General features: G+C 41.1%; 1 protein-coding gene across 3 annotated transcripts in view; it reads left to right on the top strand.

Moving 5' to 3' along the window:
- Window positions 1-5293: 5293 nt before the first annotated feature.
- Window positions 5294-14328, top strand: part of WDR26 (WD repeat domain 26) — a 38217-nt gene continuing 29182 nt past the window's right edge. For 2 of the 3 annotated variants that reach the window (XM_082426731.1, XM_082426733.1), the window contains exons 1-4: window positions 5294-6394; window positions 8247-8346; window positions 8447-8551; window positions 14150-14286. In XM_082426731.1, the coding sequence (XP_082282857.1) occupies window positions 5973-6394; window positions 8247-8346; window positions 8447-8551; window positions 14150-14286 (764 nt within the window). In that variant the 5' untranslated portion in view covers window positions 5294-5972. The remainder of the gene's footprint in view (window positions 6395-8246; window positions 8347-8446; window positions 8552-14149; window positions 14287-14328) is intronic. The other variant, XM_082426732.1, reaches the window with a different exon arrangement.

The following is a 14328-nucleotide window of genomic DNA, read 5'->3' as shown; positions in this document are numbered from 1 at the left end:
GGGTGTGTGTGTGTGTGCAGAATCTGCAGTCAGAGAATATAGGAGGTGCAGGTAATGGGAAAGAAGGAGATGTTTAAAAAGCAAATATATTTAATGTCATCAACTATACACAACACTGCTTCGTCTGGCATTTTTTATTATGATTAATTTTCATGAATATTTTGATTGGTTTTGAGTGTACTTTTAAGAACATGAGTGCTTTAAAAACATGATACTTATTAATACCAAAAAAAGCAAAATCCAAATAACCCTTATTGACACTTTAAAAATACTTACATATAGTTAGAAAATGCAAACACTGCAGAAAAGTATCAAATGGAAAAATAGGAACCTCCCTCCTCAACCACCCCAGTCCTTCCACCCAAAGGTAAACCACTGTTTTATGCTCTTCTATGCTACCAGAAAAAAATGTATGTGTATATATTCATTTATTTACCCAAATGAATTACATTATGCACACTTCCGTTATAGGCATTTTTTACTTTATATATCTTGATACTGTTTCCATATCAGCACATTGTGATGACCACATTCTTTTTGCTCCTACAAACAGTGCTTCAGTGAATATCTCTGAACACACAGTAAACATCTTTGCACACCCATCTTAGTGTTACATGCGTTTTGTTACAGTCAGGGCAGCAAGAACAAGCTACTCCAAGCAGTCTATCCCAGCTGTGTGGTGGGAGAAGAACAATCTAGTTTGCTTGGAGAAAAGGACGGTATTCAGCTTAGAGGACAGTGAATACTTCCACCTATTCACTTCTGAATGTAAGGCTCCTGTCTCTGCACTTAGATCCACCCAGTGTGCCACCCCTTCTCCACTCACAGGAGGATACTAGATTCTTGTGGCATGAGTGGAATGTTTGTAGAAGGGGGAAAATAAGCAAGCGCTGGAGAGACATGTATGGAACAGTGGGTAAAACTGCCAGGTAACTGTGCCCTTCGCTCTACTACATAGGTATTGGAAACTCCCCGTTCATGGAAGACCAATATAAAGACAATATTCAGATTTGTCTGGCTAGAGGTACACAGGAACACAGCTGAGTGGCAGAGTTGGGGTTAATAAGTGACTAGGGTCCACAGCTCAGATATATGAGTAATTACAAAATCTTCTTATATCTTTGAACTTCATTGCCTCAAATCCTTTTTGAAATGATGGAGGATTTAAGTTATATTTTGAAACCTTTCAAGATAGTCTTTTCCCAACGATCTGTTATATTTGATATCTCATTTGACTCACAGATCAATTCTCTGAGGCAGGTAGGCCGGTGCCATTATCCCCACTTCATTCATGAAATGAGTGCAGGGCAGCAAAGTTAAATGACTTGCCCAATGTCAATCAGCTGACTAAGTGTTCTGACTTCAAGAATAGTGCTCTTTCCTGAATTCTCCCAAGTTCACCCAAATCCAACAAGTCCAGCTTCCCAATTTTAGAACCCCAAACAAAGAAAAGCTAGGAATGAAGCTAGAAATGTAAACACAAATGTCCCTCTCCAGGGATACCTGAGATTCTGAAAACTACCTCTTCAAATAGAAATTTAATAAATTGAATAATATTGATGTTGCTAAGTACCAGGTTGAGACACCGAACTTAAAACTTGACAGAAGAACAACAGTCTCTTCTAGTTTTTTTACAAAGTCTTTTGTGAAAATTTGGTTTCACATTTTATTATAAACACCTATACTATCTCAGCTTTTTTTTATCTAGTAGCTTCTAATTTTTACAGCAAAGACACTGCCGTGGACAGAACTTGTGATTTGTCATTTAGATATCTAACACCAATTTCCTGAGTTGCCTTTTTGTCAGTCAGGAATGTCCTAGATGAGTGTTTTGGAAACTTTTTTGAGAATGGTCTACAGAAGAGATATATTTTACTTTGTAAAGCATAGATATATATCTGTCATTGAAACAGAACTTCCACAAAATAATAATGACCTTTCCTATGGGTGACTGACTTGGATGTTTTCTACTCTTATTCACTTTTCCATTTCATTTTATTAAATTGTAATCATGACCAATACACTGATTTCATGAATCACCCACAATCTAAAAGCACTGGCTTAGACGAACAATACACAGATCCTACCTCAAAGAATTTATACTCTAGTTGGGAGATGCATATGTACATAACTCACAGATATCTTGTAGTTGGAAAGTCTTTAGACATCAATTAGTTCAACTATCTACTCTGTAATATCCCTGAAAGCCTTTGCTTGAATATCTCTAGGACAATAAGTTGCCTCTTATTTGGAACCTAGCACAGGCTTGGTCATATAAAGACTTGTTAAAAGAGCACAGAAACAAGATAAATGAATCAAATACCTGAATATACATTCAATTTTTTTTTTCCCTAAAAGACAGCTTGGACCTTTATTCATAAATGCATCTCAGTTTTTTCCAGGATGAGGGTGAAAAGGGGAAGGCAAATCAGGGGGACAGCAATCTAGAAAGGCTCCTCTCTGATGACTTGAAGAAGGGGTTTTAGCAAGTTAAAAAACATTGCAAGCAGACTTCAATATTGAAAGGCTAAATAAATGATACTCAGAAGGAGGGCAAGGAGGCTGGAAGTCAGGAAAGGCTCCCCCGAGAAGGTGAGAAAGGAGCCAAGTCTTGGATCAGAAGGATGGAGAGAAGGTAGGAGGTATGGTCAGACTCAGAGGAAATGAGCCCAGCACATTTGGGGGACAGCAGTGAAGGGTTCAGAAAGGGGGTAGTAAAAGACAAAGTCAAAGAGAAAGATTGAGGTCAATCTACAGAGAGCAAGATAAACTCTGGATTGTATTCTCTAGGTAATACGGTGTTACTGAACGTTTCTGAGTGTATGTAGAGTGGTATTTCAGAATTATTCATCTGCAATGGACTTGAAACCTGGCTCTAAAAAAATCCAGAGTTCAGACAACAGAGTCTCCAGCTGTATTTTAGTTTAGAGAAAAATGTGTGCACACGTGGACTTCATAAATTCAGAATTCTAGTAACAGCAGTCTCGGTCTCATAAAACATAGACAAGCTGGGGTATATACATTGAGTATAGACACCAGTTGAGACCAGTTTCTTTTGCCTTTCATCCTTTACTTTTGTTCATGAAGTGTAAGCCGTGTCTGTGGCTACCACTAAGTCATTGTTTCCTTTATGAAAGCTACAGGCTTTATTCAGAAGCTTGTCCTCAGTACTGCTATGGGCCTCATAAATTATTACAAATGACTCTGCAAAATTTAATTTTGTATAAACAATAACAACGCTTTTAATAAGAAGGCTAAAGTTAACATACAAACAGGGATCTCTGAAGTGTTAACTACCTAGTAATTCAGGCTCCGCTGGATACGGTGGCAGTGCCCTATGAAACTTAGCTAGAACTCAGGTCTCTCTCAGGTGAATAATAAAATTGAATGTGAATCACCTTAAAATTACACCACCACCTGGAAGCATATTTAAGAGATGAGACTAAAAGCTAAATCTCTGTCAGATCTTGCAATGGTCTTCCTCTCCCGTCCTCTAGCCTGCGGATCAATAAAGCTCAGGATTCTTTAATAATTTCTCATAAGCATTATTTTTTAAATTATTTTTCTAAATTTGAAAAGTAACCAAAGACCTCAAAGTTACTTTGAGCTATAAAATTTGAAATTTCAGAGCTATAAGATGCATTAGGGACTTCCCTGGCGGTCCAGTGGTTGGGACTTCGCCTTCCAATGCAGTGGGTACGGGTTCGATCCCTGGTCGGGGAGCTAAGATCCCACATGCCTCGAGGCCAAAAAAACCCACAAAACATAAAACAGAAGCAATATCGTAACAAATTCAGTAAAGACTTTGAAAATGGTCCACATCAAAAAAAAAATCTTTAAAAAAGTGGTTGAGAATCTGCCTGCCAATGCAGGGGACACGGGTTCGAGCCCTGGTCTGGGAAGATCCCACATGCCGCGGAGCAACTGGGCCCGTGAGCCACAACTACTGAGCCTGCGCGTCTGGAGCCTGTGCTCCGCAACAAGGGAGGCCGCGATAGTGAGAGGCCCGCGCACCGCAATGAAGAGTGGCCCCCGCTCGCCGCAACTAGAGAAAGCCCTCGCACAGAAACGAAGACCCAACACAAGTAAAAATAAATAAATAAATAAATTTATAACATTAAAAAAAAAAAGAATGGAATAATACATACAGCGATATTTAAAAAAAAAAAAAGATGCATTAATTGAGTCCATGTTTTTGCACAGGAAAACTTCTTCAGAGAAAGATTGTTTAAATTTCTGAGAAAATGTCTGTACATATCCGTGTATATGCTATCAACCACACACCGGTAAATAATTGTTTGGGGTAATGGAGACTATTCACCAATGATCAAGATTCAGCCCAGCTCTTCCTTGCCGCATTTCTACAGCCACATAAACGAGTAAATTACAGCGACGCCGAAGCCTCACAGTTCACCTAAACATTTCAAGCCTGGATCTCAAGTTGAGTATGAATTCTCCTTAAGGTGCATGTTTTGGAGGCAACTGCTCGGTCTGTATTACTGCTGCCTAAACTGGGCAGTGACTCAAGAGGCAGCTGGAAGGAGGTGCTGGGCAATAGCTAAAAAAGAGTGAAAGCCCCTCAGCAAAGTCCGGCCTCGCTACACCCACAGTCTTTTTCTGACTCCTTGTCCCCATCAGATATTGCTCTTATCCATTATCCCACCTTCCCGGGGTGAAGCACAGAGTCTCCTAGGCTCATCATCTCAAACCTCCTGGGATGGCCCGGGCACGACAACTGTGTGTGGCACTTGGCTGTGGAAATTCGAGTTTTTCACACTCAAACGAAGAGCTGGTCAGTCCTGGTTACCATTAAGTGAGTCGACAAGGACTGCCACAGCCCTGTGCCTGGGAGTTCTCGTGACAAAACCTCGCCACCTGCTCGACCCCATCCTCGGCCGGGGATGGAAATCTGCAGTCCCTCCGCACGCCTGGCGTTTCTAGGTCACCCTGGGGTCCACATGCACACGCGCACGCGATCGCCGCCCTCCTGTGCACGCCCGGCTTCGGAGGGACGGAACAAACTTACTTCTCGCCGACGCAGCCCAGCCAGGGCGCTGGGGGCGAGACCTAGCCGGCCAGGCCCGAACTCCGGGGTGGATCGGGTCGGGTCGGGTCGGGGTCGGGGTCGGCCCCCGCCGGCCCGCCGGCCTCCCTCCCCTCGCGCCCAGCCGGCCCCCGGCGCACGTGCCGGGTGACAGGCCCCCTATAGGTTCCATACCTGCCACCGGAAGTGAGTGAGGAGGGCAGTATAGGCATTTCCTGTGACGCGAGCGCCTGGACTCCATTAGGCAGCAGCTGGGGGAAGAATCAACACACCAGGGAGCAGAGCGGAGCGGACCCGAGGACAGAGGCGGCAGCTGCCTCCGCTGCCGCCCGCCGCCGCCGCCGCCACCGCCGGGGCTCAGCCCAGCGGCGGGCCCCACGCCCCCGCAGCCGCCCCGCGGCGCCCCCCGGCCCGACCCCCGGGCCGCGCACCCCGAGCTGCCTCCGGGAGGGGGGGGGGAAAGGGCCCGGATCCTCCTTCTCCCCCTCCTCCTCTCCCTCCTCCTCCCCCTCTTCTCACCCCTTACCCTGACCCCCTCCCCGCCTCCCCGGCCCCCCCTCACCCCGACCCTCTCCCCGGCCCCCGCCTCCCCTCCCCCGCCTCGCCCCACCGGCTTCCCACCACGGCCTCTCTCGGCGAGGAAACTCTGGCCTCCGCTTCCTCCTCCTCCGACTCGGACACCGGCGGAGCCTCCCCGCCCCCGCGGAAGAAACCCCGAGCCTCGGCGGCGGAGGGAGCAGGAGAGCCCGGGGCTTCGGCAGGCAGAGCAGGCCTCTCCCCTCCGTCCTCGTCGTCCTCGTCCTCGTCGTCGTCGTCCTCCTCCTCCTCCTCCGTGGTGGTAGTGGTGGGACTCCCCCCGGCTGCCCCTTCCGCCGCCGCTGCCGTCCCCCACCGAAGTAGCGGCCACAGCCTGGTCAGCGGCAGCATCATGCAGGCCAACGGGGCAGGAGGAGGAGGAGGAGGCGGCGGCGGCGGCGGTGGAGGAGGAGGGGGCGGCGGGGGCCAGGGACAGACCCAGGAACTCGCCTGCCTGTCGGCCCAGAACGGGGAGTCGTCCCCTTCGTCGTCGTCGTCCGCGGGGGACCTGGCCCACGCCAATGGGCTCCTGCCTTCCGCCCCCTCCGCCGCCAGCAACAATAGCAACAGCCTGAATGTCAATAACGGGGTCTCCGGCGGGGCCGCCGCCGCAGCCTCCGCCACCGTTGCAGCTGCCTCCGCCACCACCGCCGCCTCCTCTTCCTTGGCCACCCCAGAACTGGGCAGCAGCCTCAAGAAGAAGAAGCGGCTCTCCCAGTCAGATGAGGATGTCATTAGGCTAATAGGACAGCACTTGAATGGCTTAGGGCTCAAGTAAGTATCCCTTCCAGGCAGCTGGTGTGGACGGACCGAGGGACGGAAGCTGGCGGGAGGGGAGGGCGGGGGGTGGCTGGAAAGAGCTCAGGCAAAGAGAGAATTACTGCTGGGCCCAGGACACAGGAGGACGCAGCTCAGACAGGCTGACCGGGGAGGAGGAGCCGACCTGCAGCGAAATAAGGGGAAATCAATCAGTCTGACAAATTGTGTGGTTGGGGGTTGGGCAGGGGGCGTAGAAACCAAAAGAGTCACCCCTCCCCATACACCTTCAGAGCGTAATTGTCTGTCAATAAAGACAGATGCGGGAGTGTGTCTCTGTGTGTGTTGGGGGAGGGGTGGATTAGAGCTGGTGGAAATAATGAACCTTGGAGGATTTGTTTTTCAAGGGTACCTCAGAGGCATCTTTGTGGGACACCTCCCCCCCCCCCGCCCCCAGCCATGACAGACAACCCAGGCAAACTACCAATCAGGAAAGACAATCACTTACAAGTGTTTATGGGAACTGAGGGGCTGGGATAATTTGGAAGGAGGCTGCTGAATAAACCTGATGGGAATAATGGAGTAAGTTACCATGTTGATGTCATTTAAAGGCCCTTGTGTGTGTACAAGAGGCCTGCCACTAACTTGTCTGAAATCCCACTGTAATACCAAGAAGGCGACTGCCTCTGAAAAAGGGACATCTGATCTGGTGAATCATTTATTTTCAAATACAATTTAGATGACCTTGTGTACCTAAAGTAGGGTGAAGGTAGACGACCTTGGCCCCAAACCCCCGTTTAGTATACACACAAAGGAAAACCAAGGGGGGTGGAAAGTAGGGTTGGTGGGAGTGCCGTGGAGCTTGATGGAGGATGAAGCAGAACCAGAGAGGAGAAGACTAGAGAACAACATGCAACAGTCAGTGTCCAGCTTCAAAGCATAGATTAAAATAAGCTCTTAGTATTTTTTGGATTTATAGATTTGTTCTGGGGAGAGGGAGAAAGAGCACTTTTTAAAAGTGACATAAGTATTTTGATTCTCAGGCAGATTATTGCACTGTTTTTGCTGAAAAATAAATGGAGCTGAATAAGAAAGCATTGAAACATACACAAATATGTAAGACTGATAAAGATTCTTAGATATCAAAATATCTGATGGAAGAAACCACATGTGGTGAATCGTTTAAGCTCTGAAAGAAATATATCGAAGGAAGATTTCACTTTGTTCCCTAAGGAAAAGCATTTCCTAAATGCTAACAGAACATATTACTGAGACAAGAAGCAAGCTGACAGCAGCAGGAGGAAATAACTCGTGACTGTTTGGAACCTACACCATAGTAAATTTGCTATTTTTAGTATAGAGAGAAAGCGAATGATTTTTTGATGCTGGATTTATTTCAATTTTAAAGATTGACCTATTAGAATTTCTTTGCAAACATAATATCTGAATGTAAGGCTCTTCCCTAATACAGGTCATCTCCATCACCTTGTATGTAACTAACAGTTTTTATCTTTCCAAATGTAGTAACGTGGTTAGTTTGTAGATCATGGTTTTTCACTTTTTTTAACCGGTTGGTTAGAACACATTTTTAGAAATTTTATACTTCATTAAAGGCATTAAATGCAAAAGGAGGAAGAATTTATTTTGATTCTGGTTTCAAGAACGTTTTTGACTTGACTAGATGTAAACCTAGGTGGCAGTTTAAAAATCAAGTTTGTTTAGCCAAGCACATCAAAGCTATCTATTTCTTTTTCCTTCATCATGAGGTTAGCTTAAGAACTTTTGCAACTGTTGTCATAGACAGTAGTTTATTTGGAAGAGTAAACCCTAAAGTTGGTCAGGTCTTTTTTACACTGTATCTCTCCTGCAGCCAGACTGTTGATCTCCTCATGCAAGAGTCAGGATGTCGTTTAGAACATCCTTCTGCTACCAAATTCCGAAATCATGTCATGGAAGGAGACTGGGATAAGGTAAAGTAGGGCATATAGAGCTGTGTAACTGCTGCTGAAATTGTATATTTGATGTGCATTTTGTGACATTTCTGTTTTTCTCTTATACCAATTTTTGCAGGCAGAAAATGACCTGAATGAACTAAAGCCTTTAGTGCATTCTCCTCATGCTATTGTGGTAAGAGGCGCACTTGAAATCTCTCAAACGTTGTTGGGAATAATTGTGGTAAATACACTTTTGTTCTTAGTTTCACATTTATGCTTATTTTAGTAGGTTATTGATAACTCTAGGCTTCTGCCTCTTATAAAAGATAAGGCCTTAACTTTCAAATAATTAAATTTGTAAACTAAGATGAGTGTTGATGTTTTAAAGTTTGAGTTTTATATTTTTAAAATCATGTTTAGTAAATGTGTCCTTTGAACCTTTGAGTTTATAAATTAAGCTTTTGCTAAATTATGTTGAAAGATCTTTATGCTTTTGGTACTATTAATAGGAGTTTAATATTTATAGAATCAGGAATAAAGTATACTTTTATTATTTAAAATACTGAATGTGCTGGTAAAGAAAACATGTTTGGGCGTATATATATCCATATAGCCTTAAGTAGCTGACACATTAATTATCTTTTTTTAAAACAAATCTTTGGGAATTGTAGTTAATTCAAACCAGCTCCATTGGTGTGCTCACCGTTTTCCATTCTTGCATTCCAGTTGTGTGAATTGACAGTGTCCAAGTTTGTGTAATAGATATCACTCTGGTGGAGGTTTAGTATGCAAATTTGACCATTGGGCTCTGCTTACTGGCCTTATTTCCTGACAAGATCAGTTTAGTTGTTTAATCTGTTAGCCTCTTTCATAAATCTTAATGAATCTTTTTACTAATAGGCTTTAATTCTTCAGTAGATGTTGGTGAGGGAGAGGAGGGGATGAGTTTTTCCTAAGTCCTTGTGATTGGAAACCATGAAGAATCAGCTGCTGGCTGCTGGCTTTTTAACTTCTAGCTGATTCATTTGTTGTCAAAAGCAGTTTCCTGTCTGGTGGGGGAGGCAAAGAAGGCAAATAGGAAGTGAAGTAGGGAAATCAGCTGTTTGTTAAATATTAGTAAATGCCTGTTACATTTTGATTTTTTTTTTAATTGGGTCAAACATTAATCTTTCTGCCTTTGTCTATAGACCTAATAGACTCTCCTGTTTCTGTTTTGGGGTTTTTTTAAAAAAAATCTTAATTACAAGAGTTTTTAAATTCTTAATATAATTGTTTACAAAAATATCCTAGAGAATGGACTTCAGGTGAATTAAAGGAGCAACCAATATGAACAAATATGGATTCAGTTAAATTGACGCTCTAGTGTTTTGTGGGTTTTTTTTTTCCGTAAATACTTAAAATACTAAAATTTATAACTTACTATCAGGCATCTGATTCAATAGTAACTCATGGAATAATCAATTCCATGGTAAATTTTTAAAATGAAAACACAGAAGTTAAACATCTATATTCAAAAGGATTGCAAATTTTCTAGTAATTAAATTTTCCCCAATCCATATGTTTCGGGTTTTTTAAAAAAAAAAACAATACCTAAGTAAATTTTTATTGGGCAGTTTTTCGTAAATTGTTAGCCCTGACAGAATGGAAGGTGACCCTAATATAAAGACAATTACAAAGCCAAAATAAGAATTGGGTTTCCTTTCCCACTGGACAAGTTAACACTGCTTATATGGTGACAGTAGAGAAGTTGCCCGTGGACTATTTTAAAGTAAGTGTGTGATTTCTTGGAGGATCATTATCCTTTTTTAAGCTTCATCCAAATTATATCTGTAATTTAGCAGTAAAAATTATTAATTAGGCACACTTTTTTTCTTATTTGTTTATAGTAACTTGAGACTTCTGTATTGGATTTAGATTATAACTATCTCATTAGAAATCGTCATTAGAAGCAACATGTAAACTGAATAGAGGTAGTTGTAGATAATAAGGAGGAATCCTTTCTTTTTACAGCCTGTTCAGTATGTAAAACATTCTAGGATCTTATAAGAGATGAAGATTAAATCTCTGGCTGAGCCTCACACCATCAAACTGTTTAGGTATTTATACACAGAAAGGGGTTCCAACTTTATCTCACTTTAAACATTAATGAATCAATTGCTTTTAAAGATTCAGGTCAGCATTTTTTCACCTAATTGTGTTTAGATTTACTCCTCTCCCCCACTCCATCTCCAGAAGATAATCTAATGTAAGCGTAAATTTGTAATAATACCTTAGAAGAAAACTATTTGGCTTTTGTTTACCATAATTATTTTAATTGTATGCCCAGACACATTTGATAACTTAGTCTAGACTAAAATTGTTATTTTCTTTTTTAAACCTGAATGTTTCTATTGACCCAATCCACTCCCCCCCTTCAACCCCCATATTTTTAAATGGTTTCTAGTCAAAATGATACTAGGAATAGCAGAATTTTTTCTGGAGTTTCTGGAAGCTGAGCTTATGAATCAACATATTTTAGTTTGGGTTCAGATATTCTTAGCCATGTCTGGGGAATTTGGGTGGGTATTGGAGATCAATAACAAAACTTTTATATGTCTAAAAATGTTTGATTCTTATTTTAATAGAATAGAAACATGCTTAACAAAAGTGTTCAAATATTAACTTGATCTACAAAAATTTACTAGTATATTTTAAATAGGGAGGAGTTTTGAAAGCCATGGTTTAAATATAACTCATTTCCCCTTTCCTCTGAGTCATGATTTAATTGATATAACTTGGTTATAACCTTATCTCAGAGTTAGTCAGAACCACTGCTAAGTTAGCTAGGAGCTAACTGCCCTTGATAACCAGACTTCCTGTGTATCATAACTTTCTGAGTTTCAGAGCTTTACATTGAGTTCAGTATAATTATATGGGAGGAAACAGTAAATCCAAATACTGGGTAGGGTGATGGGGGACAACAGCTGGATTTACCACGTGCACTGTCTTTCAAACTACCCTACCTAGTCACTTACCAGTTTCAAGTTTTTATCAGATGGTAAAAGAGAAAAAATTAGTGCTAGGCCCAAAGATGCTGAAGAATTATCAGAGATCAGGAATAATCTCTTACAGAGGTCTAGTTAGGAGTTGGGGAAAGATACCAAGGAGAGTTTATTATCTCAACCTGTTTTCTTTTTTTCTTCATTTAAGAAGCTCATGATCTTTTAAAAAAAACCATAGTAAAGCCCTGTCCCCACCTCAGCAAACTTCAGTTTTGCCTGATTCTTTAAATTTTTTCAGTACATAATTAACATCTTTTGTGACAGATGTTCATTTTCTTGAAACTGTATTTACATTTTTGTGCTTTAAATTTGGGGAAGTAAAATATAGCTTTACTTTCTCCATCTTTATCATATGTGTCAAATACTTGAATTGAACTGATTTTTAGGAGAATAAACAGTTTCTCAACCAAATCTCTAGCTATTCTTGGCCAGTAGCTTATTAGTTGCCATGCACACTACCAGGAATTGGTATCTGTTTGAGGGTATTCTTTGTCTTAATCTGGATAAAATGACTCATAGGGAAATGTTCTTGCGCTGCTTTTATAGCATTCCCTGTATATACAGAAATATGTGTGTATATTGGCTTCTCTCAAAGTTTTACTCTGCCTTCCTCTTCTCTCCTGCCCTGCCTCTGCTCCATAGAAAGAGAGTAACATGTTCTAGTAGGATCTTGATGGGAAAGTAAGGGGGAAATAGGAAATAGCAACTGGGGCACTGTCCCTACACACATTGGAATGGGGAAGGGGGCGTGCATAGGACTTAATGATTGATACCCCCAAAGTTAAGACTTGCCCTGAATTAAAACAGACAGAATTTTCCCCCAGATTCCCAATTATTAAGAAAATTCAGTGAAGAAATTAAATACACGTGCTTCCAATGGCATTTAAACAAAAAAATTCTGCAACTAAATGATACTCAAGTTTGATTCAAAAATCCTAGGTAAAGTGAAACTCTTAACATTATATTGATAAATGGAAGTATATGAACTTTTCATTTCATAAAGAGTTGGAAGTTTTTTCAGAAGATAATATGGTGTGAGAATATCCATAATAACTTTGAATGTTTGATTTTTAGATTTTGTTCTATTTAGTCTTTTGTTTTTGGTTTTTGTCACCTGATGGACTTTAAAGTATTTTTTTATTTGACATCTAGAGGTTAACGTTAGGTTACACGTGCAGTTAACGTGTTTTCAGGGCATCTCGGTAACCTATTTCCAAAACATTCATTAGTAAATCTAACTTTACGTGTAAAATTTGGTAAGTGTAATTTTTCTAGAGTTATAGGAGCTTACCTCATAGTTTGAAATTTTTTCTATTCTTTAGCTATCGATTTAAGATTAGATTATTACCAAACATAAGCAATGTATCTTGTAAAAGATGTATTTAAATGTATGCCTAACTTACATGGGAGGGTTTGTTTGGTTTACTTTCTCTAGAAACCATTTTTATAAGCTTGTAGGTTATGCCTGCCTTCCCAATACTCCCTAAAAGAAAATCTTACAGAGCAATTCGTTATACTCTTAATTTTGTGAATAAACAATAATTTCTCCACACCATTTTTGACAGCGGTTTATTTTTAATGTCTTTTAAAGTAAGCACCTTAATGAAGAAGAAAAGGCTGTCATTTGGGGTTTTCTTTTAAATGGATTTGAAATCTTTACCTCTATGTTCCTTGGAATCTCTAAGTATGATTAACATTTCCTGTCTACTAAATTTTCTACCTGCATCAGTTGACTTGCTCAAGCGCTACAAGTAGCAGATTTGATAAATGAGTCCCTCCAAGCAGTGGTCTTTAATTAGGTTTAAGGTTTAAAAGAAATTGCAGGCTTAATATTCGTAAAAGCTCTTTTGTCTAGCAAAAAGCTGCTAAAACCGTGATGATCACTTTCAAGTCAAAAGTAAAGTAACAGAGTAAAGGAACATTAAAAGTATTAAAGCTAAACACATTTCAGAAAAAAACTAAATGTGAAAGGTCTTCACAATAAGCTGGAAATGGTTTGTCCTTTTGGGGGAAAAGAGTTGATAATAATTGTGCTTCATAGTGAAATGCATCAGTGATCAGATAGTTACCAATACACAAAGACCTCTGAATTCAGCCTTCGATTGTTCAACCTTCTGTGGCATCCCTTTATTGCCACCTAGAGACAGTGAGTCCATCAAGCTCATGCTTGTCCACTTCAGTCATAGGAAACTCAGTACTTTGCACACCAGCCTCTAATCCAGTTGCTGGACAGCTCTTCTTACCTTTGATAAGCCAAAATATGACACTTTGTAACTCTGACCCAGTGGCTCCAGTTCTGCTTTCTGGTCTACTTAGTCCTTCTTTCACATTGTGGCTTTTAAGTAATTCCTCCATTAACTGGTTTTTCTGCTGTCTTTTTAAAACTTGTTGCATGAAACCCCCCAACAGCCATTATAGAAGTCAGACTTTTTAAAAAGCAAATTTAGAATACTTGGAATAGTTCTAACTTTTCACACAAGAAGTAAAATTCTAGGTGAATGTTTTGAGGGTAGAATTAATTTTCTCCCATGTTGATGCCTTGGTCACTAATGATCTTTTCTAATTTGAGATTATTTGTTCAAAGCAGACTTTTATGAATATGTGAAATGGAGCAATAGGGTCACATTTAATCTGCTGTGACCCTATTAAATCAAAATATTTTGAGTCTTTTTAAAGCTTTATAAAAATTACTTTTAAAGGGCATAGTAGAATGGTTTCTACTGTTCTGTTTAGGCACAAACATTTTCTGAAACTTCCATCAACTTTTTTCCCCTGACTGCTGCTTTCTGTCATGTCAGAGGATGAAGTTCTTGCTGCTGCAGCAGAAGTACCTGGAGTACCTGGAGGATGGCAAGGTCCTGGAGGCACTTCAAGTCCTGCGCTGTGAATTGACGCCCCTGAAATACAACACAGAGCGCATTCATGTTCTTAGTGGGTAAGAAAGCTCAGTGCTCTGGTCCAGGTTGAGGAAGGAGCT

This window comes from Balaenoptera physalus (assembly GCF_965194825.1).
Source record: "Balaenoptera physalus genome assembly, chromosome: 1".
In the NCBI taxonomy this organism is placed as follows: Eukaryota; Metazoa; Chordata; class Mammalia; order Artiodactyla; family Balaenopteridae; genus Balaenoptera; species Balaenoptera physalus.
This window is presented reverse-complemented; position numbering and strand designations above follow the sequence as displayed.